Source organism: Sorghum bicolor, chromosome 1 (assembly GCF_000003195.3).
Source record: "Sorghum bicolor cultivar BTx623 chromosome 1, Sorghum_bicolor_NCBIv3, whole genome shotgun sequence".
Taxonomy (NCBI): Eukaryota; Viridiplantae; Streptophyta; class Magnoliopsida; order Poales; family Poaceae; genus Sorghum; species Sorghum bicolor.
Window position 1 is genome coordinate 67,078,383 of NC_012870.2, and position 27,112 is coordinate 67,105,494.

At 42.7% G+C, this 27,112-nt stretch overlaps 2 protein-coding genes across 3 annotated transcripts; one reads left to right on the forward strand and one right to left on the reverse strand.

The window, feature by feature from the left end:
* LOC8082827 (ABC transporter B family member 25, mitochondrial) lies at nt 1,159-15,976 on the reverse strand. 2 transcript variants are annotated; one of them, XM_021465161.1, is made up of 21 exons: nt 15,532-15,966; nt 13,070-13,282; nt 12,501-12,687; nt 12,206-12,267; nt 9,316-9,359; nt 8,813-8,915; nt 8,531-8,638; nt 8,285-8,368; nt 8,129-8,189; nt 7,572-7,717; nt 7,166-7,282; nt 6,975-7,060; nt 4,865-4,953; nt 3,817-3,872; nt 3,600-3,680; nt 3,089-3,154; nt 2,903-2,995; nt 2,740-2,804; nt 2,337-2,472; nt 1,963-2,193; nt 1,159-1,637 (listed from the first exon to the last, which is right to left on the reverse strand). In XM_021465161.1, exons 1-20 carry the CDS (start codon nt 15,802-15,804, stop codon nt 2,050-2,052), a joined length of 2,214 nt encoding a protein of 737 aa, XP_021320836.1. In that variant the 5' UTR covers nt 15,805-15,966; the 3' UTR covers nt 1,159-1,637; nt 1,963-2,049. The 2 variants fall into 2 exon arrangements, with proteins under 2 accessions (XP_021320836.1, XP_021320839.1); XM_021465164.1 differs by lacking the exon at nt 1,159-1,637 and having other exon boundaries at nt 1,734-2,193; nt 15,532-15,976.
* On the forward strand, nt 20,495-27,002 carry LOC8084552 (cytochrome P450 714B3). The gene is made up of 5 exons (XM_002465274.2): nt 20,495-20,956; nt 24,432-24,658; nt 25,525-25,772; nt 25,919-26,264; nt 26,365-27,002. The coding sequence occupies exons 1-5, from the start codon at nt 20,635-20,637 to the stop codon at nt 26,818-26,820; spliced, it is 1,599 nt and encodes a 532-aa protein (XP_002465319.1). The 5' UTR covers nt 20,495-20,634; the 3' UTR covers nt 26,821-27,002.

Genomic DNA, 27,112 nt, shown 5'->3' on the forward strand with positions numbered 1-27,112 from the left:
TGGCAGATTATAGACAGGAGCAATGCAGCACGAGCTGTGAGGAGTGATGGACCAGAGACAAATGGAACTTGAAAAGGAATAGACAGCTTCACATGGATCAGAAATTCACGTCAGAAATGCGAAGAGCATCACAAATATTAGCGTTGGAATTTGAGACTATTTTGAGCATGCATGTAAGAGCTCTGCCCGTTACCGACTTACCATAAGCGCCACAATTTACTCCTCTCATCCCCTCATATATGTTATAACGTTTCTCTTCTTCAAAATGTAATCCTACTAGTGTATTATAGACTGTACAGTAAGTTACTACTAGGTAAGCAAGATTAAGCAAGTACTACCATAACCATTCAATTCTGCAAGGTAAGCAACAGTGCGAAACAGACCATGAGCAGCTGGGCACTGAGGTATTACCGCTGGTTATAGCCTGGTTCAACTCGAATCAACTGGCGCCAAACCATGCATATGACACGATACTATGCATTCATGGTCGCCAACACTCACTTCATCCTTGATCTATGCAAGTAGCTCAACCACTGAAGCACTTTCCTTCTGAAGAATTCTTGCGTTCAGTCCTTGCCATAATTCCCAAGAAACAGGATGATCAAGGATCTCAGACTTTTGAGTGGCGTATTTGGCTTCAGAAACGAGTATGATCAAGGATCTCAGTCCAACGTGTGTCCACCATTCTTTGACTGTTGTGTAGTGGCAATATGAGATGCCAAATTCGTCTAGAGTAGTGGCAATATGTATGCAAAATCGTTTCATCTTGGGCAGAGGCGGAGCTAGGAAGTAGGGAGATCACTGGTTTGCACTGTTGTAAATACTAATGAAGATTAGGAAGTAGGAACAAGAAAAACATCCTGAACAAAGGGAAGCAGCAGCGATGCAGGGGCCACGTCTGAGAGGTACCTGCTATAGGCTCTGATCTGAAGCGATTTGGGGGCAGGATGATGTTTTTTTGGCCTCGGTAGAGCTTCTATACATATTTACTATTATATTACTTCTACATTTGGTTTATAGTAGAATATATTTTACATTTGGTCCAATCAGTCTAATCTATCCATCTTCGTAACATTTTTTTGGAACTTGGTTTATGGCATTGATTAAGATTTTATTTGTTTCCTATCCTCAATCAGCTGTAATGCATGCGCACATCAGTTGTTCGTATACAGCTCATTCCTGCCATGTACAATCAAATTTTACAAACATAATCATCTTCATAGGCATTACCGTCAATAAAGATGTAATCCTATTCCTATTAGTTTACGGTATTCTAACATGGCTTTAGCAATCATTCAAGGATGAATCATAAACATTATTTGAACTTTTTTCTGTGTTACTATCAGCTTCATCATATAATTCCCACGGCAAGGGGAACTTCACCTAGTTCTCACATAGAACCACTAACCAAGCAATATTTGTCAAATCCTCCATTGTTTTTTTACGGATCTTGTAATGCTCGGTGCCCAGTCTTTTTGTGCAATGCCCTCAAGCCAAGCCGATTGCTAGAACCGCCAATGCAAACCTTTCTAGGTTGAGAATACCGAGCCCTCTCCAAGTTTAGAAGTTCAGTTAGTTCAGCTACCTGGTATTTCCCTCCCGCAATTTGATCCGTGTCAGTCCATGAGAACCGTTTCCTGCACAGTCAATTTCCCCAGAACTCATCAAATGGCTGAAAGATAGATGACTTGTGATGTTGACCAATTTTGGGTGCACCGTGCACGCAAGTTGTATTTACAAGAAACAACAGCATGTGAGCATTTATATTGAAATGGTAATACACCTGAGGCAATTGAATATTTACTGGGCTTATCCCTTATGCTACAGAAATGTTACATTATTACCATAATATGCTGGGATCGTCTATATAATCTCAAAAGAAAAGGAAAAAAGAAAATCCTCCCGGGTATCTTGAAAATGGAACTGTAAGTTTCTGCCCCCCCCACATACCAAAAATCCTACCTCCATTTACAAGGCAGACAAGATGGCTCCATCCCTCTCTGTCTCTCAGTTATGATTGTGGTTTCCCTTCTTTTTACGTTGCGTCAATCAAACCTCTAGGCTAACTGCAGCAGAATCACTGGCGTCACTGCTGTTCTGCTGATACCACAATTCTGCGTATCGGCCCCCCTTTGACAGAAGAAAATCATGTGGTCCTTCTTCTACTACCTTCCCATTCTCCAAAACAATTATCTGAAAATAAACAGGAATCATCAAAATTACTTGAGACAAGATGAAACAAACAGACATCCACCACTTGCATTGAAATTCAAATACATGTTTGGAGGATAGATTCAAAACGTACTATGGTTTCTTGAGAAGTTGCAAAAGCATACCTGATCACACTGCATTGCAGTTGTGAGTCGATGAGCAATAAAGATTGATGTTCGATCAACAGATAAGGATTTCAGAGAATTCAAAATTGATGCTTCAGTAGTGCTGTCAAGAGCACTAGTTGCTTCATCACATAATCTGACAAGAGTACAGAAGAAAAAAAAGTCAAGACAAACGGGCATTGGATAAGCCTACTATTTGCAGAAAAGTTTCCTGCAAGTAATTTGAAACTACTCAAACTAAATTCAGCAAGGCCAACATAACACGTGAACTCTCGCAGAAGCACATAAACAGAGCATCTAACAGAGTGGCTTCCTCAATAGGTTAAAACACGGTGACACACTGCTCAGGTCATTGAGATCCAAATGGAAAAAAAAAGGACTACAAAAAGCAAGGGACACTCACAGAATGGAGGGCTCCTTCAAGAATACACGGGCTATTGACACACGTTGTTTCTCCCCGCCACTTAGCTGCAACAAAGTACACCCAAATTTGCTAGATATTCTGGATGTGGTAACAGCAGGTTACAAAATTTCCTCATTTGGCAAATTACAATATATTGTCTCACCTTCAAGCCTCGTTCTCCTACTACTGTGTCGTACTTGTCTGGGAAGTTCATAATTGTATCGTGAATAGCAGCACGTCGGGCAGCATCATAGACCTGTATGGAAATAAACTATATCATTTCAAAACAAAACATATGGTCATGCTATATGCCCTGTGACTTCGGAATGTCTAGGAAGAAAATAGGTACCTCCTCATCTTTGGCTGATAACCGCCCATACTGTATATTATGCTTAATTGTGTCATTAAAAAGTACCTGCACTCATATTTATGATGTGAGCTTGGTTGGGCTTTGAACAGTGCTGACTGGCATATGTTAGCATGTATACACACAATTACTTGAAAATCCATTAATATAAGAAGTTCAATATAGCTAGTGATCCACTACGTTTAAGAAAGTTGCATATGGCACCAAAACTTTGTTCATTGGCTATTGGAATTCTCTTGTGCTAAATAAATTCCACAATCCAGAACTCCAGACGTAATATTGTTCTATAATTTTCTTTTCTAGTTATTGGACTCGTGTTTGAATGTCAAAGAAATATTTAAAAGATGTTCACCCATGATAGCAATCAGAAGATCCAATTTGTACATGGAAAACCAGCTTATCAAACAGAACTTAACAAAGAAATGCTAATTTCCACATTTCTCTATAGTTTGAAAACTGCAGCACTGACAAAAATGTATACCAGAGGACTTACTGTGTCCTGAGGTACAACACCTAGACATTTTCGAAGGCTTTCCAGTGTCACTCCTCGGATATCTTGCCCATCAATTCGTATCTGTCAGGAAAGCAACGCCAAAAAATCAAGTGGATGGAATTTTCAATATACATAGCTGAAAGTCAATAAACCATGAGATGACTGTTGGCTAGATCAACATGAAATTTGAGGAGATTTAATACTTCTATATTCTTACAGATCCTGAAGTCGAATCAAAGAATCTGAACAGAAGTCTAAGAATAGTTGATTTCCCTGCATAAGAAAGATACAGTTAAGAAATCCTTAGTGATGCTCGTAGTAAACACAAATTCTTGTAAAAGTAGTTTAAAGGCCCACACTTAAGCATAAAAAAAATAATCCCATAGTTATGCAAAACAGTTCACCATGACCTGTTGTTAATCAAGAAGATAAGATTTGGTATATAAATCTCAAATAGGTAAAATATAGACCCATGCCTGTTGATTATCAACAGGATCATACCCAGCTAACACTAGTTGGGTGTCAAAATGGACATATTGGTTTGAGCATTGTTTTAGAACCAACTTGCTGAACACTAGCTGGCTGTTGCTGGTTGTTTTGGGAGGAATCATAGTCAGAAGACAAGCCAAGGAGGACCTTAAAACACATGTGCATCAACTCCTATTTGACACAAAAAGAAAGGGTGTGTACAAGAAATTAAAGCATTGGGTAATGTTTAACTTATATTGTTCACTGCCGATAAATTTATTATGTACTGTTCTAGTATGCCAAAAAGAATTCAAGTCCTAGTTATTGTGTTGTGTCTATATATTATTAAGTTGCTGCATTATGAAAAATATCATGGTCTTCTCGGAAAATAAAATGAAGGACAGTAAATTCTGCTACCAAATGTTGTTTCTATCATACTTGTCTTCTATTTTGACATACAACATCACCATTTGCAACATAGATTAGAAGAAATTAGTTAATCGAAGCACCAACATTCAAGGGTTTCCACCAAACAAGATTATCATGACCCATCTCAACCCTAAATGGAGCCTAATAAATACTATCTCTGTTAATGAACTATTATGAAATACTAGATGCTAGGATCCGGAATCTAATCAACTCAATACTCTCATAATCAACAATAGAAGCAAACTAACGAGTTCATTAAAAAAAAAGTTCTCAGCTATCGTATAATGTGAAATATGATAAGCAATAGCAACCTTCAAACTCAAACTCTGGTTACAGAAACATAAGTTATTTTTTATTAAAAAAATTACCGCTTCCACTAGATCCAACAATTGCCACACTCTTTCCTGAAGGTACAGTGAAAGTGGCACCATCAAGAATCTTCCTTTCTGGTACATACCTGGAAGAAATCAATCATTTGCTGAATCATTAACAAATACATAAATATCTTTCTAGTACATACCTGGAACAAATCAATCATTCGCTGAATCATAAGTAAATACATCGATATGTCAGTTTATTCCAGTTTTTACACCATAAACCAAATAATGATAATCTTTTCTTAATTCTAACAAAACAGAAAAATACCTTCAACTGGTTTCTCAATATTCTAAAATTAATTATTGCTGGAATAATACATAGTACCCACATGCGCAGTAACTTATATCTGATAAATTAGGGATTAGGGTGCATTAGTATGTTCTTATACTCACATAGTAACATGTGTCTATCTGATATAGTGATGTTTACTAAAATGACAATGATAAGGGGAATTTGTTACATACAAACATGTGACATTTCACCGGTTTAACCTTCTAAGTGATTATGACCAAGACTATAAACATAGAATCACAAGATTTAGCTGACCACAGGATAGTTTGGTTGCTACAATTTCAGTTTTGAAATAGGGTCCAGGAAAGGAAATGCTCACTCACAAGTCACAATGTGGGGAATTTGTTACATACAAACATCTGACATTTCACCGGTTTAACCTTCTAAGTGATTATGACCAAGACTATAAACATAGAATCACAAGATTTAGCTGACCACAGGATAGTTTGATTGCTACAATTTCAGTTTTGAAATAGGGTCAAGGAAAGGAAATGCTCAGTCGCAAGTCACAATGGGCCTGTTTGGTAGGGTGGCCAACTTCTGTCCAGGCCTGCTGGAGCTAAGATGTGGGTGTTTGGTTCTCTGTTCTTGGGCCTTAGCCAGGCTTATGCTGGCCGCCGTACAGGCCTTGGCCTGGCTTCCAGAGAACGGCCGCTAGGTCCGTCTTTCTGGAGCCTGGCTTGGCTAAGCCTTTGTCACCGCTCACGCTCCTCCGCCCGACCCGCATTGCTTCTCCTCCTTCGCCTGCCCCCGCTGGCGCCGCCGACGAGCGCCGCCCGTCCAGAAGCCGCGGCGGTGGCTGTCTGCGGGCTCGTCCAGAAGCCGCGCCGCCCGTCCGTCCAGAAGCCACGCCGCACCGCCCGTCCAGAAGCCGCGCCGCACCGCCTGATGACGACCACGTCGGAGTCGACGGCCAGCGGGCTTGGCGCCTCGGCGGCGGGGAGCGTCGGGTACTGGGCGGAGTTGGTCTGCAGGAGCCGCCGCGCTGGTGAGGAGCAGGGATTGGTGTGGCTCGCTGGCACTCGTTCGATGCTGATCTGTGGCGGCAGGAGGTGGCGCGGCGGAGGCCATTGGTGTGGTGGAGGGCATGGACGCGGGTGGCCGTGGATGCGACATGGTGTGGAAGTTCAGCTCAGGTCATGGGGGCGGCGGGTGGAGGTGGCGCAGCGGATGCCATGGGCGCGCCGGAGGCTAACAACGTGGAGGTCAACGCCCGGAAACTGCGACGCAACTGCCTTGTTGGTTATCCAAAGCACACACACGAACGCTACAGGCTGCTCATCTCCATCGGGCAGCAGCTTTGGCCCGCTCGCTAGCTCCAGCAGGTAGCAGATCATGTATCCGTGCCATTAGCATTGCTACTTCCATGGCCCATCACAAGCAGAGGCAAAGGCAGAGAGAGAGCTGCCCAGCAGCTGTTCGATAGAATGCTGCAAAGAGGGTAATCTTACCAGGCTAAAAATGTGGTGATCCTATACAAATTAAAGCAAGCAACCAAACAAACTCTCATATAAACCAGACCAAGGATAGAAGTCCAACCAAACACACCCATATTGGCCTACAAAAGACAGGCCTAACTTAACCAGGCTCCGATCGTAGCCAGGCTCAAATTAAGCCAAGAAACCAAACAGACCCAATGCGGTCATACTTAGGACAGTGGTAGTATTACCATATTTTTCCAGAAAATCAAATTAATCGTTAGAAGAAAATAAGCACCGGGATGCTAGTTGTGTCATAAGCATATTTTTTAAGGAAATAAAATATGAGCACTTCGCTACACTCAACAAGTTAATAAAGAACAAAAGTTACCCAAAATGAACATTCTCGAATTCAATGCACCCTCCCTTGAACTGCAAAGGTTGTGCATGAGGCTCATCCTTTATTCCAGGTTTTTCCTTAAAAAAAATTAAAACATATCTGAAGTATCAGAGAGCATGAGTTGAGTATGAAACTGAAATTAAAGACCTTTAGAGACTGATCATTTCAATATACAACTTTACCTCAAGCAACTGAAACAGCGACTTCATGTCAATGAGGCTTTGTCTAGATTCTCGATACACACTCCCAAGGAAGTTCAGAGGCAATGAAAGCTGGAATAGAAGTCCATTAACCATGACCTGTATGACAAGAATTCACTAAATTAGTCAAAAGCAACTTGCAAATGGATAGAGTTAGAGACATAAGAAAATAAAGACAACAGCTCAAGCCATATCAAAACATGGTTAAATAAACAATGATTGTTGTAAAAACGTATTGATATAGTACACAATTCATTTTGTTTTATCACAATTCCATATCTTCCAGTAATACTGTGATATGAAAGAGCAACTATCCATGCCACGGTGCACATGCAACTTCAACAGCGAGTGACATAAGAAACAAATAGAACATGGATGAGATAGTTACCAAATCACCCACACTCAGAGCACCACTCATGATTCCATATGAGCTCAAAACCATTGCTGCAGATAAAGCCGAGCTAAAGATAACGTTTTGGCCAAAGTTCAGGTAGGCAAGACTACTTTGGGTCTTCAATGCAGCATCCTCATATTCTGATAACAAATCACGTTGTAACAAAAGTAATTAATAGATTAGATTAGATCTCTTTAACAATATCAAGCTATAGTGTGTGCCAGTGCTACAAGTCAGGTGGGATGAACCAAATCTACGAAACATAACTTGACTTCATGTTTAAGCGATTTCGGAACAACTACATTCTGAACCCTAGTTAAATGAAAAAGATCATTTCAAGAAATCAATTCTAATCTTTCTTTCTTTTTTTACAATTAGAGAGCAAGAGCACATTCAACATATCAAGATGCCAAAGATACATATCAACAGATTAGACGGATGAACACAATGTAACATCAAATACTGAAATTAGTGTTTTGAGGAACATCTGGTTGTGCACATTTACTCTACAAAGACACTTCCACCAAGATTTAAGGCATAAATGCACTCACTCCTTAAATATTTGTCATACTTCTCAACTTCAAATTGTTCGTTGTTGAAGTATTTCACAGTCTACACACAATCAAAGGGAAGAACAATAAATTGTTACTGCTAGAATAAACAAGGTAAGATAAAGAAACAGGAGTAATGGACAGTTATGGGATGACCTCATAATTCAGAAGAGAGTCAACTGCCACCGTACTAGAAGCATTATCAGCTTTATTCATGGCCATCCTGAACTTAGTCCGCCACTATCATAATTATATATTTTTTTTAAAAAAAGGCACCAATCAGAAATAGAGTAAAACATATTTAGACATCACATGATGACACCAAATTAAATAGCTGAAACCACAAGAATATCCTGAGAGTATATAGGTTTGAACTTTGACGGCATAGTATTGTGTTTGCACCTGTGTGACAGCCAAAGTGAAAGCAATATAAGTAGCAACTGAAGCTGAAGTAATCCAAGCAAAAGTTGAACCAAACTTGTAGGCAAGTATGCTTGACACCATACCAATCTGCAAATGAGAAGTATCAGCAAAACCCAAAAAACAAATGTCATATATTTCTTCTTAATATAATGACACACAGCTCTCTTACGTGTTCGAGAAAAAAAATCTGAAGTAAGAAATAACATCACTGGCAACATGAACAAGATATGGACCATAGCATTCGCACACAATAGTCTGTACCTCTAGTATTGTGGGCACAACATTAAACACCATGACTGTGAGAATGTAATTTATTGCACGGCTTCCTCGATCAATTACGCGATTTATAGCACCGGTTTGCCGGCTACAAACACAAAAGCAGGTAAGAAGCATAAGAAAGACTTCAAGAATTCTCCAGCTTGAACCAAAGTTAAAAACAGTACATATATAACAAAAAGATTGAATTTTCATGACTTATTTCCACAGGTATCTATTAGAGAACTGCTCCTTTCTTCAATGGGATTAAAATGGAAAAGTTGTTATGAAAATAGTGCACCCCCTTGAGTAGGAGTTTTGTCACTTCCAACAAATATTCTCAGTTTCTTAATGTAATTAGGCAGCCATCTAATTCTATGATGCTATCCGCATAACCTTCTACACTACTTTTGAGTTATGGTAGTTTTTTGCCAAAAATTCCATGAGTTAAATAAATTATTTATCCCTTCCAGAGACTGAGTATAGGAGGGAGAATTTCCTACAGGTACCTTAGATGATAACGAAGATCAAGCTCATGCAAGTGAGAAAATACCTGCAATATCAAAAGCTCACGAGATAAGGTAATCACAATTTCAACATTTAATTGTGTGTTGAGCATCAATAATAGAAAACAATCTGTTAGATGACATGTACTGGGCCTTGCAGCCCAAGTCTAGTCGCCCAGCCTTTTCAGGCTGTGTGCCTTGGACTCCAAGTCCGGCACCTATTGTAGATTGACTTGCAATTCAAGGGATATCGGAGGATGGTTACGTTTCTATAAGCTGCCCCAATCCCTGCCTATATATGCATCAATGCATGCAGTATGGGTGTGTTTGATATGGAGCGCTTGGCCCTGCGCCCTCCAGCTGCAACCGGCCTTGTTTGATTCATTTGGCCCAGAATCCGGCCCGACTCGGCACGTGCAAATCACCCTCTCTCTCCAGCACCCGGGGAAATGCCCCTAGGGTTCGTTTCCCTCGGGCTCGGCTCGCTCCGTCCTCGCGCGGGCGATTTTGGGGCGGCAGCGGCGGCTCGCGTGGGAACCAGGAAAGTTTCGCACACGCTCCTCCCCGGCGATTCCTCTCCAGGCTTCGTCTCCGTTCCCCCGATTGGGATCCGCTTGGCTGCAGCGCTGCTGCGTCTCCTGCCGAGCTCCATGGAGCAGTCGTCTTCCTCCTTCGTCTTCTACGGCTTGCGGTGGTGCAGCTGGTCTTGGTTCTGGCGGATCCCATACCAGATCTGCGACTTCTTCACACTGGCTCTTCTTCTTCTCCGTCTTGCACTACTTCAACTCACCGTCAACTCCGAGGTGAAATCGGCCCCTATCCCCCATTGCTTTGATTCTAGGGTTTCGGCTTGCCCTATATGGTTTTGATTTCGGTCTGTGGAAGGTTATTGTGGGTCAACAATGTTGGTCTTGTTGCTAAGAATGGGTATTTGGACCAGCTTCATGTGTATGCTGAATGCTTTGTTGTTTCATATGGTCGATGATGATTCTATCAAATGCACTGGAGGCATTTTTCTTATGTAACTATGCTATTGTATCTTGTTGTGAATGCTTACACTTACATGTTGAGGCCAGCCAGGGTCTACAGAACTGAGTTATACCTTTGAATGTCGAATGCATATAGATGGATATGGATCCAACTGCACAGCGTGAGATGATGGCCAGACAAGCAGCTGCCATGGTTGTGGTGATGGTATCTTTTTTTGGTCACTAGACTTAGAAGAATTAGGGCCCAACAAGAGCCTGCACCTTATGGTCCTAGGACTTTAGGTCAGCAGCATAGGCTAGAAACCCTCCAAACGATATATAACAGCATAGTGTCTGGCTATGTTGCGTATGACCAGATCGTTTTTTTTTTTTTTTTTTTGCTCTTTGCAATCTTTTTAGAGGTAGAGGCCTTGTTCCAGAAACTAGTTGTTATGTTGAGGAGCAGATTGCAATGTTTCTCCATGTGGTTGGTCACAACAAGAGGTTCAGGGTAGTTCACCGGTCATTTAGGAGGTCCATTGAGACAGTTAGTAGAGTCTTCCACCAAGTTCTTTATGCTGTGGGTGAGCTTAGGACTGATATGATCAAGCCTCCTACCACTGGCACACATCCAAAAATCATGGGTAGCCAAAGATAGTACCCTTTTATGCAGGTACTTGTTATTTTTGTTTATCTGCCTTAGGTTCAACCACTTGTACATCTATGGACTTATCCGCTACTTAAAACATTTATGGGACTGTATTGGTGCCATTGATGGCACACATGTGTTGGCAAGGGTGCCTAGACACATGCAGCAGGCTTTCAGGGGTAGGAAACGCAACCCCACACAAAATGTGATGGCTGCTGTGGACTTTGATCTAAGTCCACTTATGTGCTAGCTGGCTGGGAGGGCTCTGCCCATACTTATACTTGCTGATGCAATTGAGAGGAATGATGGTTCACAGTTCTTGAAGGTAACTGAATTGATTAGTCCATACACTGTTGTCCTTAAACTGTCACACACCTTCACTGTAGTATATGTTGTTTGCATCTAGTTCATGTGCTGCATGACTCTCCAGATGGTTGATGAACTCTGTCCTAAGCATAAGTGCTGGCTGTTTGTTTTGGTTTTTCGTTTTTGTTTTGAGCCAACTATGATTCATGGCAGCACTAATTAGTCTGAGGCCAGTTTGTTGCAATCATGTATTTGGTACTGTTGTAAGCTTAAGTTTGGACAACAGTTGGTCTGTAGTTCATATTGTTGTAACTGTGTTTTAGTACACATTTGTTTTCATAAAGGAACGTTGCTTCATTTGCAAATGACTTGTTCTTTCTCATTACTTCATTGTTGCTTCCTGGGACATGGTGGGCCAGGCCAGCATCAAACATAATGTCCAACTGGTAGTTGGAGACTTGGAGTTAGTTGGTCATGGGCCTGGCTCCCAAATACAAATCAAAGACAGGCTTGCTAGGGCCTGCCTGTAATGGTGCATGGAATCAAACACAACCACTTGTCCTCTCTGGGCCTGGTCATGGCTGGCTTGGGGCTGGCTCGCTGGCCTGGCCTCCCACAGCCCTGAAATCAAACAGGCCTCCATAATCAATCTACTAATTCTCGCCGCATACCTTTGCTTTCGCAATCAGAAGTAACCCAGTGCCCAAGATAGATTAAAGGTTGATGCTTCAATTATGATTTTATGATTCCGAATAAGTGCAATCTTCAAAAACAAGTCCATATGATCACTCAACCAATGGCTGGAAGTAATTGTAATTATTTCATGAATACAGAAATACACAGGAAAACTAGAGTCTGCACAAAAACAAAGATCCATATTGTGTTGAATTATCTGGACAGTTACAAAGAAGAATGGACGATAAAAAAGAAGATTGTGCATTGAAATAAGACAATAAGTTCCAACATTTACCTTTCTGGATACTGAACGGATGGCTCTCAAAGTCACTTTAGAAAATACAGCGTTTCGTAGTTCTGGCAACACAGAAATCATCAGGACGGAAAAAGATTAAAGGAGAGGTAGTCATGTGCATTTCAAGAGGGGGGTGGGGGGGGGGCAAAGGAAGGGATCTGAAATGCTCATTAGTTATTTATTACAAGCTCTCGTGAGCTTCAGCGTCTTTTTTGGGTAAGCGGCGGCAGGTGGGTGTTTTGTGCATGTATCTGGTGGTAGGAGCAACTGATGATATATAAGAAAAGGTGTTTACCTGTACAGGCTGATACTCCTGATCGTGCGATTCCATATCCTATCAGAACAGCTGCTGGGCTTGCAAAGAGAGCCAATAGGGTGGCATTAGTTTCAGTGAATGATGCCAGTGAAGCTTCAGCACCACCAAGGGCTGCAAGCCAGTCGATAGCTAGCTTAAACAAGAAAGGCACTTGAACATTTATAACCTGGTGTTCATAGCAAATGCAAAGGGCCAAGTAAGAAAGGTGAGCTGTCATACAATAGCTTCCATCTTTTTAGTTCAACCTGTTTTATCTATCCTATTTGAAGGGACACTGTTCACCCTCTTGTTTAACATTGACAATAGATGGCTAGTTGTAGCCTTGTTTACTATGAAACAAGATGAAGTGCGGAATCTGGTAAAGAACAGTTTAAAGATTTGCATCCAACAAACAGATTGCGTCCAACTTATCAATTGATCAGAGTAGGGCAAGTAAGTCCGTTTCATAAAGGAAAAGGGGAAAATGCCTGTGTAGTATGGGTAACGAATCTTCTACAAAAATCCAAACAGACTCTTCGAATTTGGAGGGAACAGATTTCTGCCTTTACCTTTGCACCAACTAATAGGCCCAATGACAAGGCAACCCTAAAGCGGAAGTCAGGGCTGTCGTTCAACAATAAGTACTTCCCAAGGTTTTTCAATATCTGAGAATCAGCAATCTCCTCATCAACATCCTTTTTTGATGCATCTTTCTGGACCTTGTCATCAACCGGCTTCTTAACTGTCACGGCATTGGCGGATGTGGAGAATGCATTACCTCTCTGCATACATAGGAAAAATCACAAAACCAGACTTTGAAAGCATTCCTTTTAAAGAAACAAGGACAGAACAAAGGCAACATTTCGGACTATGGCCTTTTGCATCTACTGTGCGAAACTAAAAGTTTTCCGGCTGGAATTATCTAGAGCCTTGATGGACTAAGCCAGAAGCACACCTCTATAAAGACAACTTTATAGAAGCGAAGGCTATGCTTTCTTTTTTTTCTGTTTTTTTAAATACTAGATATATGCCCGTGCATTGCACTGGGGCCATAAATTTTTGCCCATGTCTACAGGGATACACATGGCTTGCGGCTTAGACGAACATATTAAGAAATCTACAAATCTAATTACATAGAAAACATAAAGCTCGTTTCATTCTTCACTACATGTATCGTGTACATATAGTTTATAGAAACGTAACAAAATTGGTTACACTTTTTTTAGTGCTTCTGTGATTCATGATCTTTATCACCTATATCGTATAGATCAGTTTCTAGAAACCTAACAAAATTGGTTTCATTTTTTAAAATTAATACTTGTTTGATTTGTTATTATGCATTTTACAAGTTTAAGCTGATTTGATTATTTGCAGAAAACAATAAAAACGAATAAACGATTTTGCATTGGATTCCCATAAACAAAAAAAATAGGGCACGCAAAGCAGAGGTGTGGGAACAACTATTAACGATAACATACTCTATAGCAAAACAACGTATGAACGCATGCTCTTAATCTGATCTGATGGGAAAATGATGACGTGTGGCCACCACACCGGGGGCTTTGGCGGCGTGTCCCTCACAGTGAGCCTACAGCAGTACTGGCGGCATCAACATCGTGTTCGGCGCACCACGCGCGCAGCACCACAGCGGCGGCGCGGGCTTCCTGTTCACTTCGACGACGGCCGACCATCAGATGCACAGCGGCATGGACCCGAGGCACCACGTCCAATCGACGGCTTGGCATTTGTTGAAGTGTGTATAAGTGCATTGCCCACCTCTTCCTGATAGCTTATAAGTTGTTGGGTTGAACCGGTTAGTGCGTGTAACTTAACATGGTATCAGAACCAAAGGTCTTGAGTTCAAATCGTGGTAGAGGCAACTTAAGTCATCCGCCCCTTTATTTCCACGTCTGCACACGTGAGTGGGGGTGTTGAAGTGTGTATGAGTGCATTGCCCACCTCTTCCTGATAGCTTAAGCTTTCGGGTTGAATGGTTGGCGCATGTAACTTAACAGCATTGGCGGGAAGTTGGCAGGAGCACTACCGGGCCCTGCAGCTGCAGGGCACTGGGTTTCACCTCCCCACCACCCATCGGCCAAGCTCGAGCTGCAAGTGAGTTGTGAAAGATGGAGATGTCGTGTCAGCGCCAAGCTAGCTAGCTAAGGCCAGGTGCCGCTGCCGCCGGATGCATGGCATACACTCGTGTGCGCACCCATCTGGCCAGCAGCGCTGTGTACACACAGATTTGCATTGTTTGGCTTGTTGCTTGCCTGGCTCATGCTGCTCTCGATCTCGATCGGCATTGCCGCTGCCGCCGGTTTGGCCAAGGCTGGCTAGCTAGCTGCCATACAGCCGTTGGAGTCCTTCGATCAGCAGTTCTGCACCTTAGCTGCCGTGATGGAGCTTGAACAAGTATGAAGGTTGGGAGGAGGGTGCAGGCTGTACGTGCTACGTGATTTGGCATCTGATGAGACCATCAACCATCCCCGATGCGGACTCAGGAGACGTGGGCTCTGATGCAAACTATGTACGCAGACAGGGGAACGGGGCGATTATACGACAATAACATCTCATATTTTTCAGGTGTAGATAAGGGCAGGAGCTCTGCCATTCAAATAAGGAGGAAAGAAGGTTTAGGTTACAATGGCGGATCCACATAACGCCTAATCAGGACACAGGGGGATTATACAAGAGAGTAAGGTCTCCTTCGAATAATAGTGTGGGATTATTCTCCTTCGAATAAGAGTGTGGGAATATACAAGTGAAGGCTGTACTTCCACATATGTCCTTTTTTACAACCATAATAAAACAATAAAAATGTGACAACACAGAAGCTCCCCCTGAGGCCCTGGTCATCAACGATGTTTTCTTTATGTTTATTGCCCACTGTTTTACTGCCAAATATTTCTCTATCACTAGGCGTACTGAAACATATGTATTGTGACAAAAACATGTTCGCTACCATCCATTACTGCCTCTAGACAGACCCAAATCCAAAAAAGCCCCAACTGCGATAATAAACACAGTTTACCGTATCTCGTTGAAGCCGCGCGCCGTGCAGCGGGTAGGCAGAGTCCGGCAGGAAGCTGCCGAGGCTGCCGAAGGGGACCCCTTTCCCGCGCTGTACGCCACAGTTCGATCCGAAGCCTCCGAGGAGAGTGCTAAAGAGAGGTTTCGGCACGCACGGCCTGTTGGCTCCGTTCAGCCGCCGAAATCCGGCAGCGGCGGAGGTAGTCTGGGAGGGATCGAACCGGGAGCCGCGGAGAAGGTGGCCCGCCGCGAGTATGCGGGAACAAGGCCGCATAGCGCCTGGCGGCGGAAGCGGCGGAAGCGGCGGGCCGGCGGCGGCCGCGATGGGTAGGGTCAGCAGACGCAGCGTGGAGAGCTGGTCGCGGAGTTGGACTCCCTCTGGCTGTGGCCTGTGGAGAATTGGGTCTTTTCCACTTTTTCCTCCTCTTTTCTTTTTGGTTTCTATAATTGCCTATTTTACCCTTTTTCCTTTTGGGTTCACTAGTGTTTAAAACGGGATGATTCATCGCACCTGGACAAACTTGTGATGACTGGATGAGTAACGAACTCGTACCAAATGATCTTGATAGCTTTAAAACAAAGTACACTGTTGGTACAAACAACGCATTTGGATGCGTGCTAATGGTAGCCCGACCACAAATTAGTTGTTGACTGTGGGCACAGCTATTAATTGTTTGATTTTAGCCACGATTTAGCATGTACTGTGCTTTAGTTTATTTTTGTGTCCGGAGACAACGAAATCGGGGATGGCCGATGGCCAGATCAATCAAGGATCAAAAATCGGTGAGCCAATGCTTTGGCTGGCCAACTATAGACAACATCCAAATAAAATCTAAAATTTAAAATGTTTTAGAAAACTCAATAGTTAGTTTTATTTACACCATCACTTCCTTCGGCAGCACTAGTCATATTCTTCTGACTCACGGTACTAGAAATGGCTAAGTGGGTTGGTCAGAGATGTTTCTGCCTTATAATATATTATCTAAAGCAGCTTAGAGATAGGTACTAGATAACCTAGATCAACTTATGGATATAGGCCTTGTTTAGTTTAAAAAAAATTACAAAATAAATACTATAGCACTTTCGTTTGTATTTGACAAATATTATTCAATTATGGACTAACTAGGCACAAAAGATTCGTCTCGCAAATTACTATTAAACTGTACAATTAGTTTTTTCTTTTATTTATATTTAATGTTCTATGCATATGCCACAAGATTCGATATGACAGAGAATCTGAGAATTTTTGAAAAAAAAAATAGGAACTAAACAAGGCCATACACATCATGACTTGATCAATCATATTATTAACCTCATTTCAAACATGATCAAAGACTTGTAAAGTGATATAATGTTTATAAATTGTGCCTTCACCTCCTATGCATCCACTAAACACTTGTGAATAAGGAGCTTGACCTTTTTCACCCACTTTTCTAAAGTGAATGGGACCTTTGTTGTGCCATCTCCCTCTCTATTGGCATTAGCATTACCCTCGCTCTGATCTAATGGAAGAACAACAGTGCCACCCATAAAAACAAATAAGCAAATAAAGACTTTTTTGTAATACTAATTGTTTCAAACATGTTCTGTTACTGACCCTATGCTCAAGTAAATTATCTATAGAGGTTAACAATTTACCCTAGCCTAAAAACACATATCAACAAAAATTAGACATACGTGAGGAGGGACATTTGTCTATATTTGGGGTGAAAGAGACATGATTACTTGAATATGTGGTGAAAATAGTAGTGAATTTTATACACATTGCATTTTGCTCTATCCACCTATCATCAGAAACCATGATACGGCTAGTTATAGGATGCCTCCCTAATCCAGTAGCTCAGAGTCTTTCATAGATATTTTTTGTTGTATCCACTTATTCTTTATTTGCTCCTTACTATATGGCCTTTTGGTACATTTATAATACTTTCTTACAAGATTTGCATAGACCACACCATTCAAGCAATGCCTCCACCTATTATGGACAAGAATTTCTTCTACGCAAATGTTGCTGGATTCCTTGATGACAAAAGCATCCCATCTTGTTTGAATTGTTACTGTCTTTACCATTTCTAACCACAAACTATATTAAAATATTAAAAACATAAGCATTTAGCACTCGATTTGATCTAAGTTGGTATCGATCCATATATCCAAAATTATCTATGTTCCCTAACCATGATATCCATCTATAACCTATCCATTTGCAATGCAAATCAAATATACATTCAAAACATCTAAACTATCATATTCAAGAAGAGAAGTTCCTAAATATATGTTGGACGAGTTAGTGGGGATGTAGCTACATGGGACTAAGGCGAGCAAGCGCTACTTCCAATCGAGCATAGCATGGGGGCAACCGAGCAAACCAAGCAGGTGAATGGGGGAGCAGAGGCAGAATGAAGGTTGACCAAGTATGTGGTGAACTGGTGATAGATCAATTGTACGTACCACAGTGCGTGAAGACAGGATAGTGAGTTGGGAGGCAAAGAGATCTATCAGCGTTGGACGAAGGAGCCGAGGGATACACTATGGACCAAAGAGGAGGGCACGTGGGGAAAAGGAAGGAGGGGTGGATAGGGGAATGAAGGGAGCGTGGATGGGGAATGGAGAGAGGACAACAGGTGGAAGAACGCTTACGATGGAGGACATGCGAGTGGAAGGTGGTGGTACACGACATGTTATATTTTTTGCCACCCAATTCTCATGTTATTGAAGAATAATAAGGTACTTTGAGTGAGCTTCTCAATTATTTTCACCTAGAATTCAATTTTTAGTGGTCTCAAACATGTCGAATGTGTGTTTATTATTAGCTATGTTGCAAGGTAACAACTGAAAAACACATGTGCTTGGGACAATTTTTGTCCTTTGCTAAATTTAGCATATATGTTAGCTAGTTAGTTTGATGTATATATGATCACACCTCCTATAGTTCAAATGCTTGAGATTTAGAGAGATTTTAGGCAACAATTTTTGTGAGTAGTTTGCTTCAACCAAGAACGATAGCAGTCAATTGTGATACAGATTAGGGCTTGTTTGAAAGAGTTCCAACTCTAAAATAAATAGCTTTAGAGCAGCAACTTCACCACGGAGTAGCTTCATTCTAGAGTTGGCCTCTCACAATGGGGCTAATGAACTTGTTTGACTTGGAGGTTGGCTTCATATCAAGAAAATTGAAGTTTTTGTGGGAATGATTGCGTATACCCTTGGGAGGTGGTTGCATGATAGATGTTTTGGCATGGTCTAAATGAACTCTATATTTTTTTTGGAATAACACCGTAATGAAAACATTAATTTTGATTTTTGTATATTTGTCATGTCAAGATTCTTAAGTGCTGCTTATGAGCATCCAATGTCGACGTAACAAAATAAAACCATGGCAATGTGGGATAGATAATTAACCATGACCATGAGAATATCCCAACACAAATGTCAATTTCCATAGATAGAAAAATAAACTAAACTTGAACTTAGACTACAAATTCAAGTCTTCTATTACATGCAATGTGGTGGCCAATTTGTCAAAAGGACACATCTATAGTTGGGGGCATTGACTTCGATAGTAAATCCGATTTAGTTTCATATCAGTTATTCCTTTCCAATATTGTAGGGACAAAAATAAGATTACCAAATCAAATTCCAAATCTTTAGTATTATACTCACGAATAAAATTGCCAAGGGCCATACAAGCAACATCAACCATTTTTTTACTTACATACACATCGGGATAGCTTGGCATCTTGTTTAGAATTTACCACTTTATTTTCAATAATGAGAAGTCTATTTTTGGTCATCCTACTGTTGCTTGCTTGCAACTCTAGAACCAGAAATCTTTGACCGACAACTATCAATACTGGACAATTTTGGCCATGTAGGTGGTTCCGAACATAGTTTGTATTTTCTTGAAGATAATAAAACTTGGTTTATTTCCTAAAAATAAACAAATATTTCAATCAATTAAAATCAGGAACCAGTACCCTTTTTTTGAAAAAACAGAATGTGTCTATTGCGGCTAGATTTGGATTTATTTGGATCTTATTTTTTTAGTTGTTACTAGTGTTTTATTGCTCATAGTCATATATATGTTATCATTTAAGTCATCATTTTCTCATGTTAAGAATATAACGGAGACCCCTTATTACCATTACATCGAGCAATCATTCGTATCCAAAAATCATGCCCACTTAATACTATTATTTTGTATTATTATTTAGCCGGCGCGTACCCAACATATGCCCTAAATGCAAGAAATCCAGTGCAATGGCACAAGAGCGTGAAATTGAGAGCTTCCTGCTATGTATGGCTCAGGTCAAAAGCCAACAAAGAGTTAACTGTATCTAGAACGAGGAAATTCTACTCAGAACATGGTAAAACCCTTTTGGTACGGTGTACGGCTAGAAGCTGGGAAATCAACACTGCACAGTGCACACTGCACTGGATAGACATGGGTACACACTTTGGGATTCTTATCGTGTTGCGGCCCACGCGCTCAAAGGATGCACATGCATGTGAGTAGTCCGAGGGGGGCGGCCCGGCCTCTTGCGAGCTTCTTTATTCGGGAGCCCTTTTTTTTCTATGCCAGAGTTGGCATTTGGACCCTCCTACCTACCTTCCCCGAGTGACCGATCGAGTCCATGCCCCCCATCCTTCCCGGGACGTACACCCGGCCACCCCCACCTGACCACCTCCCAGTTCCAGGCCTTGTTTAGTTCCAAAATATTTTGCAAAATCGACACTGTAGCTTTTTCGTTTGTATTTGACAAATATTATCCAATCATGGACTAACTAGGCTCAAAAAATTCATCTCGTCAATTTCGACCAAACTGTGCAATTAGTTTTTATTTTTGTCTATATTTAATACTTCATGCATGTGTCTAAAGATTCGATGTGACGGGAAATCTGAAAAATTTTGCAAAATTTTTTGGAACTAAACAAGGCCCCAGTATACATACCACCAGCCAGCCACCACCTTCATCAACCTGCTCCGCCTGGCACTCATAGCTGGTCTCAGGTCATCAGAGAGAAACAGAGGGGAGCTAGCGAGGATCACATATCTCGTAGCGTGTGGGGGCTCCGGCAGGGAGAGTGAAGCGAAGCGAAGATAATGGAGGTGGCCATGACTGTGACTGTGACGAAGGTGGTGCTGAGCCTGTGCTGCGTGGGGGCGTGCGGCCTCGCCGTGTACCTCTACCACATCCTCTGGCTCGTGCCGCAGAGGGTCCTCGCCAAGTTCAAGGATCAGAGGATCGGCGGGCCGCGCCCGTCGTTCCCTTACGGCAACCTCGCCGACATGAGGGCGGCGGCTGCTGCTGCGAAGGCTGCGCGCGCGTCGGCATGCCGGAGCGGCGGCGGCGGCGGCGGCGGCATCGTGCACGACTACCGGCCGGCCGTGCTGCCCTACTACGAGAAATGGAGGAAAGAGTACGGTACGTACGTGTCTGTCTTTCCTGCTATCATGCTTAATTTGATATGATTTCATATAGCATTTTGGTGTTTGCTCATGCGTGGCATGCATGTACGGCGCTTTATTTCGATAATCATGCCGCCTGATTTGAATTTTGAAGTGTGTTATCATCTATGTTCCTTGCTTTGCTCTCTTATTGTTCTGCCCGCCTGCCGCTGTTAATAATCTTTGCAATGTTTCGCGCGCCAGCCAATTAGTCAGTAGTTTAAGAAGCCGAATGGAAACAAATATGCAATATATCTGATGTAATTACTAGGGACTGCGCTTAGACACTAGAGCACTGAGCCAGTGACGTTTAACCGTTCTAGCTTTTACTTGAGTTCTTCAGTGAACGTGTTCTGTCATCACTAGTAAGGAGCTAGGCACCACCAAGTAGACGACACTGGAGATGATAAGGCGATTAATAATAAAAAAACTAAAAATGTGGATTCATTGCCCCTTTTGTATAGGAAATAACGACACTTATATAACAAACAGCAGCCTATTAGCTATGGAATCCAGGCCCCCTAATTTTGGTAAAAAACCAACCAATAAGATAGCAGCACAGCAGATGGGTGTTGTTGGTGTATACTCCTACTCCCTTCGTAAAAGATTTAGATATCTTTTTGACAAGATTTATGTCAAATATTAGAAATATAAATCATTAATAACTTTTAAATTATTAAGTTTGCAAATATGAAAAACATATTAATATATAGATTTATCTTGAAAAATACTTTCATAAAAGTATATGTATATATCTTTTTTTTCTAACGCATTTATAAAAATAAGAGGTCAAAGTTATATTTTGAAGACCGTGTCGCTGTCCTAAACGACATCTAAATATTATACAGAAGGAGTACATGTTTAGCCTAATAATTGAGCCATCTAATTGATAAGTTGTTGGCACACTCCACAGCAATACGGCGACCATGTCATGTACCCACGCACTTATTTTCTCTTGTGTCACCGAGTGCCGTCCTTTTCAAGGACCCGGCAATGATGGCGTTGATTTGTGCACATCTAGTTGAACGGTACTAAAGTACCCAAAACAACTCCATTATTCCATCTTGTTGGTGCTGGTCTTACGCTCATCGATCACTCTAGCTGCTTCAACGCTAACCTCGAACTAGGGTCCATATCTCGCGCTGCTTAAGCTACTTTTGCTGTTGCTGTTTACTGTTGAGCAGCAGGATAAATTAGGTGAGCTGGCCATCACGATGCTGTGCAGCTCCCTGGACTCTAGCGCGGCACGGCACGGAGAGACGTAACGAGGAGGTAACAAACGTACAAAGGTCTGAAACGAACAAATCGTATAAAGAAAAGCAGGTGAGATGATGGGGTTGAGGAGGCGATGGTGATTTGTTTTAGATCATGTTCTGTATTGGTTTGGCACAATGCAAAAGGACAGAGGGCTGGGCCTTGGGAACCGGGAGCTAGCCAAGTACTAGATGCACCCATGCTTACTCTTGCTCCTGATTGGATTGGATGAGCATGCAGAGCCTTCATTCAACTACTAATATTTTCGGTGTGTTTCATTTCTTTATTGAATTTGGATTTCTGTTGGTTTCCACTCTTTCATAACTAAATACGTATTACAGCATATGACAATAATAAGAAAGGAAGTGTCTAGCCAGCACTCGAGCATTTTACCGGTGAGAGCACTGGATTTTTTTCGCCATTCTTCTTCTCCTCGCCTCCGCCGCTGCCCCACGGTAGCCGCGCTGGCCTCTTTCTCCTCCCTCCTCCTTGTGCGGTGAGCTCGGGCCATAGGTGCCCCTGTCCTGACCTGGCTCGACCACCTCTGCTGCTACCACTAGGACCTGAACGTCGCCCTCTCGCTATCTCCACTGTATGGCCGGTCTGTCTTCACTAATTTTCATTTCTTAGCCTGTCGGTGTGTGGACGAGGAGAAATCTGAGTGTCCAACACTCGGTTGTCATATAGCATTTCTCGTGAGAAACGTAAAATGGCAACGGCCAATGAGTAGTCATCCGAAAACATTTGCACAATCTGCAGGCGGTAAGGCGGTCACGTCACTGCGGCATATCGTTATTGCATACTCCTAATATAATGTATATGTATGTATGATCTCCCGCTGGCCGCAGCACGGCTGACACGAGCTAACATATCACGTCAGTTTGATGAGGCCGTTCGCACAGCTCCATCGTCTGTTCCTGGGAACCGTACGTCGTGTAGTGTAGTGTTGCTCTTGCTCCTCACTCCCCACTCCCGCAGCTAGCCATAGCTGAAAGAAACGCGGATCGTTGGCACGATCCGTGCGGCACGTGAACGTCGCGCGCGAGCGCGCCCGTGGACGGGAACTCAGCAGCCACCAGCTAGCAGCACCGAGCGCGCGAGCACCGTGGCGCGCGCGTGGGCTCGTGCCAGGGGCCGCACGCGCGCGCAGGTGGGGGGTTGGGGTCGCGACGCGGCCGCGTCGCGTACCGGCGGCAATTGTTGTATCCATCCAGGCGGGCTTGCCCGATGGCCACTTGGCCAGTGATGACTGATGCGTCGTCCAACTTTTAGCTGTGCCTGTGATGGCAACGGCCGGGGCCGGGGCGATGGGAACAGCCGCTCGCGGGCGCGGGCATCGCACGACAAAGGCCCGTCCGTTTCGATTGGTTGCCGAGCGCGGGTTGGCTGTTGGCCTGGCTCCTCCGGGCATGGGGCATGCGTGCGCCCCCGGCTGCTCCCCCCGCCTCCCGACGGGAAGAAAAGTCGCGCGGTTTTACGGGTGACGCCGCCGCGTGATGGGACGGGGACGGGACTCGCCCGGGAGAGAAGCTGACGACTGTGGGCGGGGGTGCCCACCGCTATGTCGGCTTCCCGGCGAGCGATCCCGCTGATATTTTGTTTTTTTTTTTCCATGAATATCTAGGGAGTGGACGAGAACAGCCATGAAAATGGCCAGGGCCACCGCGTGCCATCAACTTTATCTTTCTAATAAGACACATACCACGACAGGTCTCGAATACATTACTAGTACATTAGAATGAGGAAGCGTTTGGTTTGATAGGTGGGATGACGTATTATTGAATTCCAACTCTAGTCCCATTATTTTATTTTATTTTCTTCAAGAAATGTGATAAGTTCAGTCATCGTCACTGCATTCCTCATAAGGACATGCACTTGGTAAACATGAGGGATAGGGAAAAATTTATCTCATGACAAACTAGTGACTGTACCTTGACGACTATGACTTGTCGACTGTGCCTGTTCGCTTGGCTAAAAAATCATAAAGTATTGTTTGCTGATTTATTGTGAAAGAAAAACATTTTTGAATGACTGGTAAATTCAGCAAATAAACTCAAACCAACAAACTCCCGAAGATCATTACACGATTTCTATTAACCTACAGTACACCGTGACAATTCATTCATCAACTGGACAGACCGTCGAGGCGCCATCACGAGCCTACCGAGCTTAAGCTGTGCGGTTTCATTGAAATGCAGGTCCCATATTCACTTACTCCATGGGGAACGTCGTATTCCTTCACGTGAGCCGGCCCGACGTGGTCCGGGACATCAACCTCTGCGTGTCGCTGGACCTTGGCAAGAGCTCCTACCTCAAGGCAACGCACGAGCCCCTCTTCGGCGGGGGCATCCTCAAGTCCAACGGCGAGGACTGGCTGCACCAGAGGAAAATCATCGCCCCGGAGTTCTTCCTGGACAAGGTCAAGGTACCAGGCCATATGAGCATCACACTCCCAAAAATAAATTACTAGTAGCGACCTCAACGTGTTATAACATAAAATAGTGTAGTACTATTGGGTATGATTGGTTGTCTACATTAGCATGTATCCAATCTTATGCAGTCTTAAGCAAACTGAACAATATGAAAAATCAAAAAACCTGGAGGCCCAGCATGTTTCAGATGCTGTTAGCTGGCAATCTTGTCCTGCCATTTTTGCTCAAAGAGACATTGCAGATCGATTTAAAGGCCATCAGCAGATAAATTTCAGAAGTTCAGATTGATGAAAGAGCATTGAAAGCTGTCAGTGATCTGTGGGTCTCAGCAATTAAGCTGTGGGTCTATGTGGCCGCTTATTTGCAAACATAATTCAGAATGACAGTTCAGTATGAGAGCTGGCATGAAAAACTGCAACATTCTGATACAGCTAGATATCGTATGACAAAGATTCTAACTAGGACCACTCCAAACAGCAAAACTGTGACATTCTGATCCATCAATATAATGTGGGTCAGGAACTCAGGACCACTTTAGGAACTCTGCATTTTGCCTAAGCTATACTCCATTGCAAATTGCAAGTTGTTTTAGTTTTTTTTTTCTAAATTCTTAGATATGCAGTAAAAACTATATGTATCTAAAAATGTTAGAACGACATACAATCTAGAATGGAGGGAGTACAATGCAGTCATTCAGTTCGTCAGATCCAAGGGAACCTTTTTTTTAGTAAAAGGAAACATTTTTTTTTCTTACAGTGGGCATTGTTCAATAAATTAGAGTTTAGAAGTTTGACAAATGACAACAGCAGGCAGCAGCCATGCATTTTGACATGTTAATGTAACTCTTACTCATACACAGGGCATGGTGGATCTGATGGTCGATTCTGCGCAACCACTGCTGAAGTCATGGGAAGAGAGAGTTGATAGAAATGGTGGGATCACAGACATTAAGATCGATGATGACATTAGGGCTTACTCTGCAGATGTGATCTCTAGAACATGCTTTGGAAGCAGCTACATCAAAGGAAAGGAAATCTTTATGAAGATCAGAGAACTCCAGCAGGCTGTGTCCAAGCCAAATGTGCTAGCTGAAATGACTGGCCTAAGGTTAGGGGGTAAATGAACTACTCGTATATCACAAGTACATATTTGATTTTGTGAATGAACAAAAAAAGGAAGTATTATTGATCCAGGGCAACAAATTGATTGAACAGACCAGTAAATTGTAAATTTAAAGTTTTGAATGCTTGCAGGTTCTTTCCTTCAATGAGGAACAAGCAGGCATGGGAGCTTCACAAACAAGTCCGCAAACTAATTCTTGAAATCGTAAAGGAAAGTGGAGAAGACAGGAACTTACTGAGTGCAATTCTTCACAGCGCAAGCACCAGTAGGGTGGGCATTGCCGAGGCAGAGAACTTTATAGTGGATAACTGCAAGAGCATATATTTTGCAGGACATGAGAGCACAGCTGTTACAGCTGCTTGGTGTCTAATGCTCCTTGGACTGCACCCAGAATGGCAGGATCGAGTACGAGCAGAGGTGCATGAAGTCTGCGGAGGCCAGCCAGTAGACTCACGGTCACTTCAGAAGATGAAAAATGTGTGTTCTTATCCAGTTACCATCTCATAATAGTTGTAAGAAGCGCAGCCTCAATTTTGTTAGAACAGACCACTAACTTCCTGTTTGTTTGCCAATTTAGTTGACAATGGTGATCCAGGAAACATTGAGGTTGTACCCAGCAGGTGCCTTTGTATCAAGGCAGGCCCTCCAGGAACTGAAGCTCGGTGGCGTACATATACCAAAAGGTGTCAACATCTACATCCCTGTCTCCACAATGCATCTTGACCCTGAGCTATGGGGCCCTGATGTGAAAGAGTTCAACCCGGAGCGCTTCTCTGATGTTCGACCCCAGCTACATTCATACTTGCCATTTGGTGCTGGGGCCCGAACCTGCCTAGGGCAAGGATTTGCTATGGCTGAGCTCAAGATCCTCATCTCTCTTATTGTCTCCAAGTTTGTTTTGAAACTCTCACCACACTACCAGCATTCTCCAACACTGAAACTCATTGTGGAGCCAGAGCTTGGTGTGGACCTCACCTTAACAAAAGTGCAGAGTTTCTACACTAAGAGGGGCACTGCAATTCAAGCACGTTAATATTAGTCATCATACAATGTGATGGAAAGAAACCTGTGCTATGGTGGATGCAGCTTCCCCTGAGGAGAGGGGACAATTTGTACAGAGACAACTCATACTATCTACACATGATATTTTCCATGTGCATGATCATAATAAGTTAATAGAGAAATGGTGCCAAATGAGCCAATCATTTATGTCAACATTGTATAGGAAAACTATACAGCTATTAAATTTAGTGATGAAAAGAGATATATGTTGGAACGTCATTAAGGTGCTCAATTGATGCCATCACAGATATTCGATGTCTGTA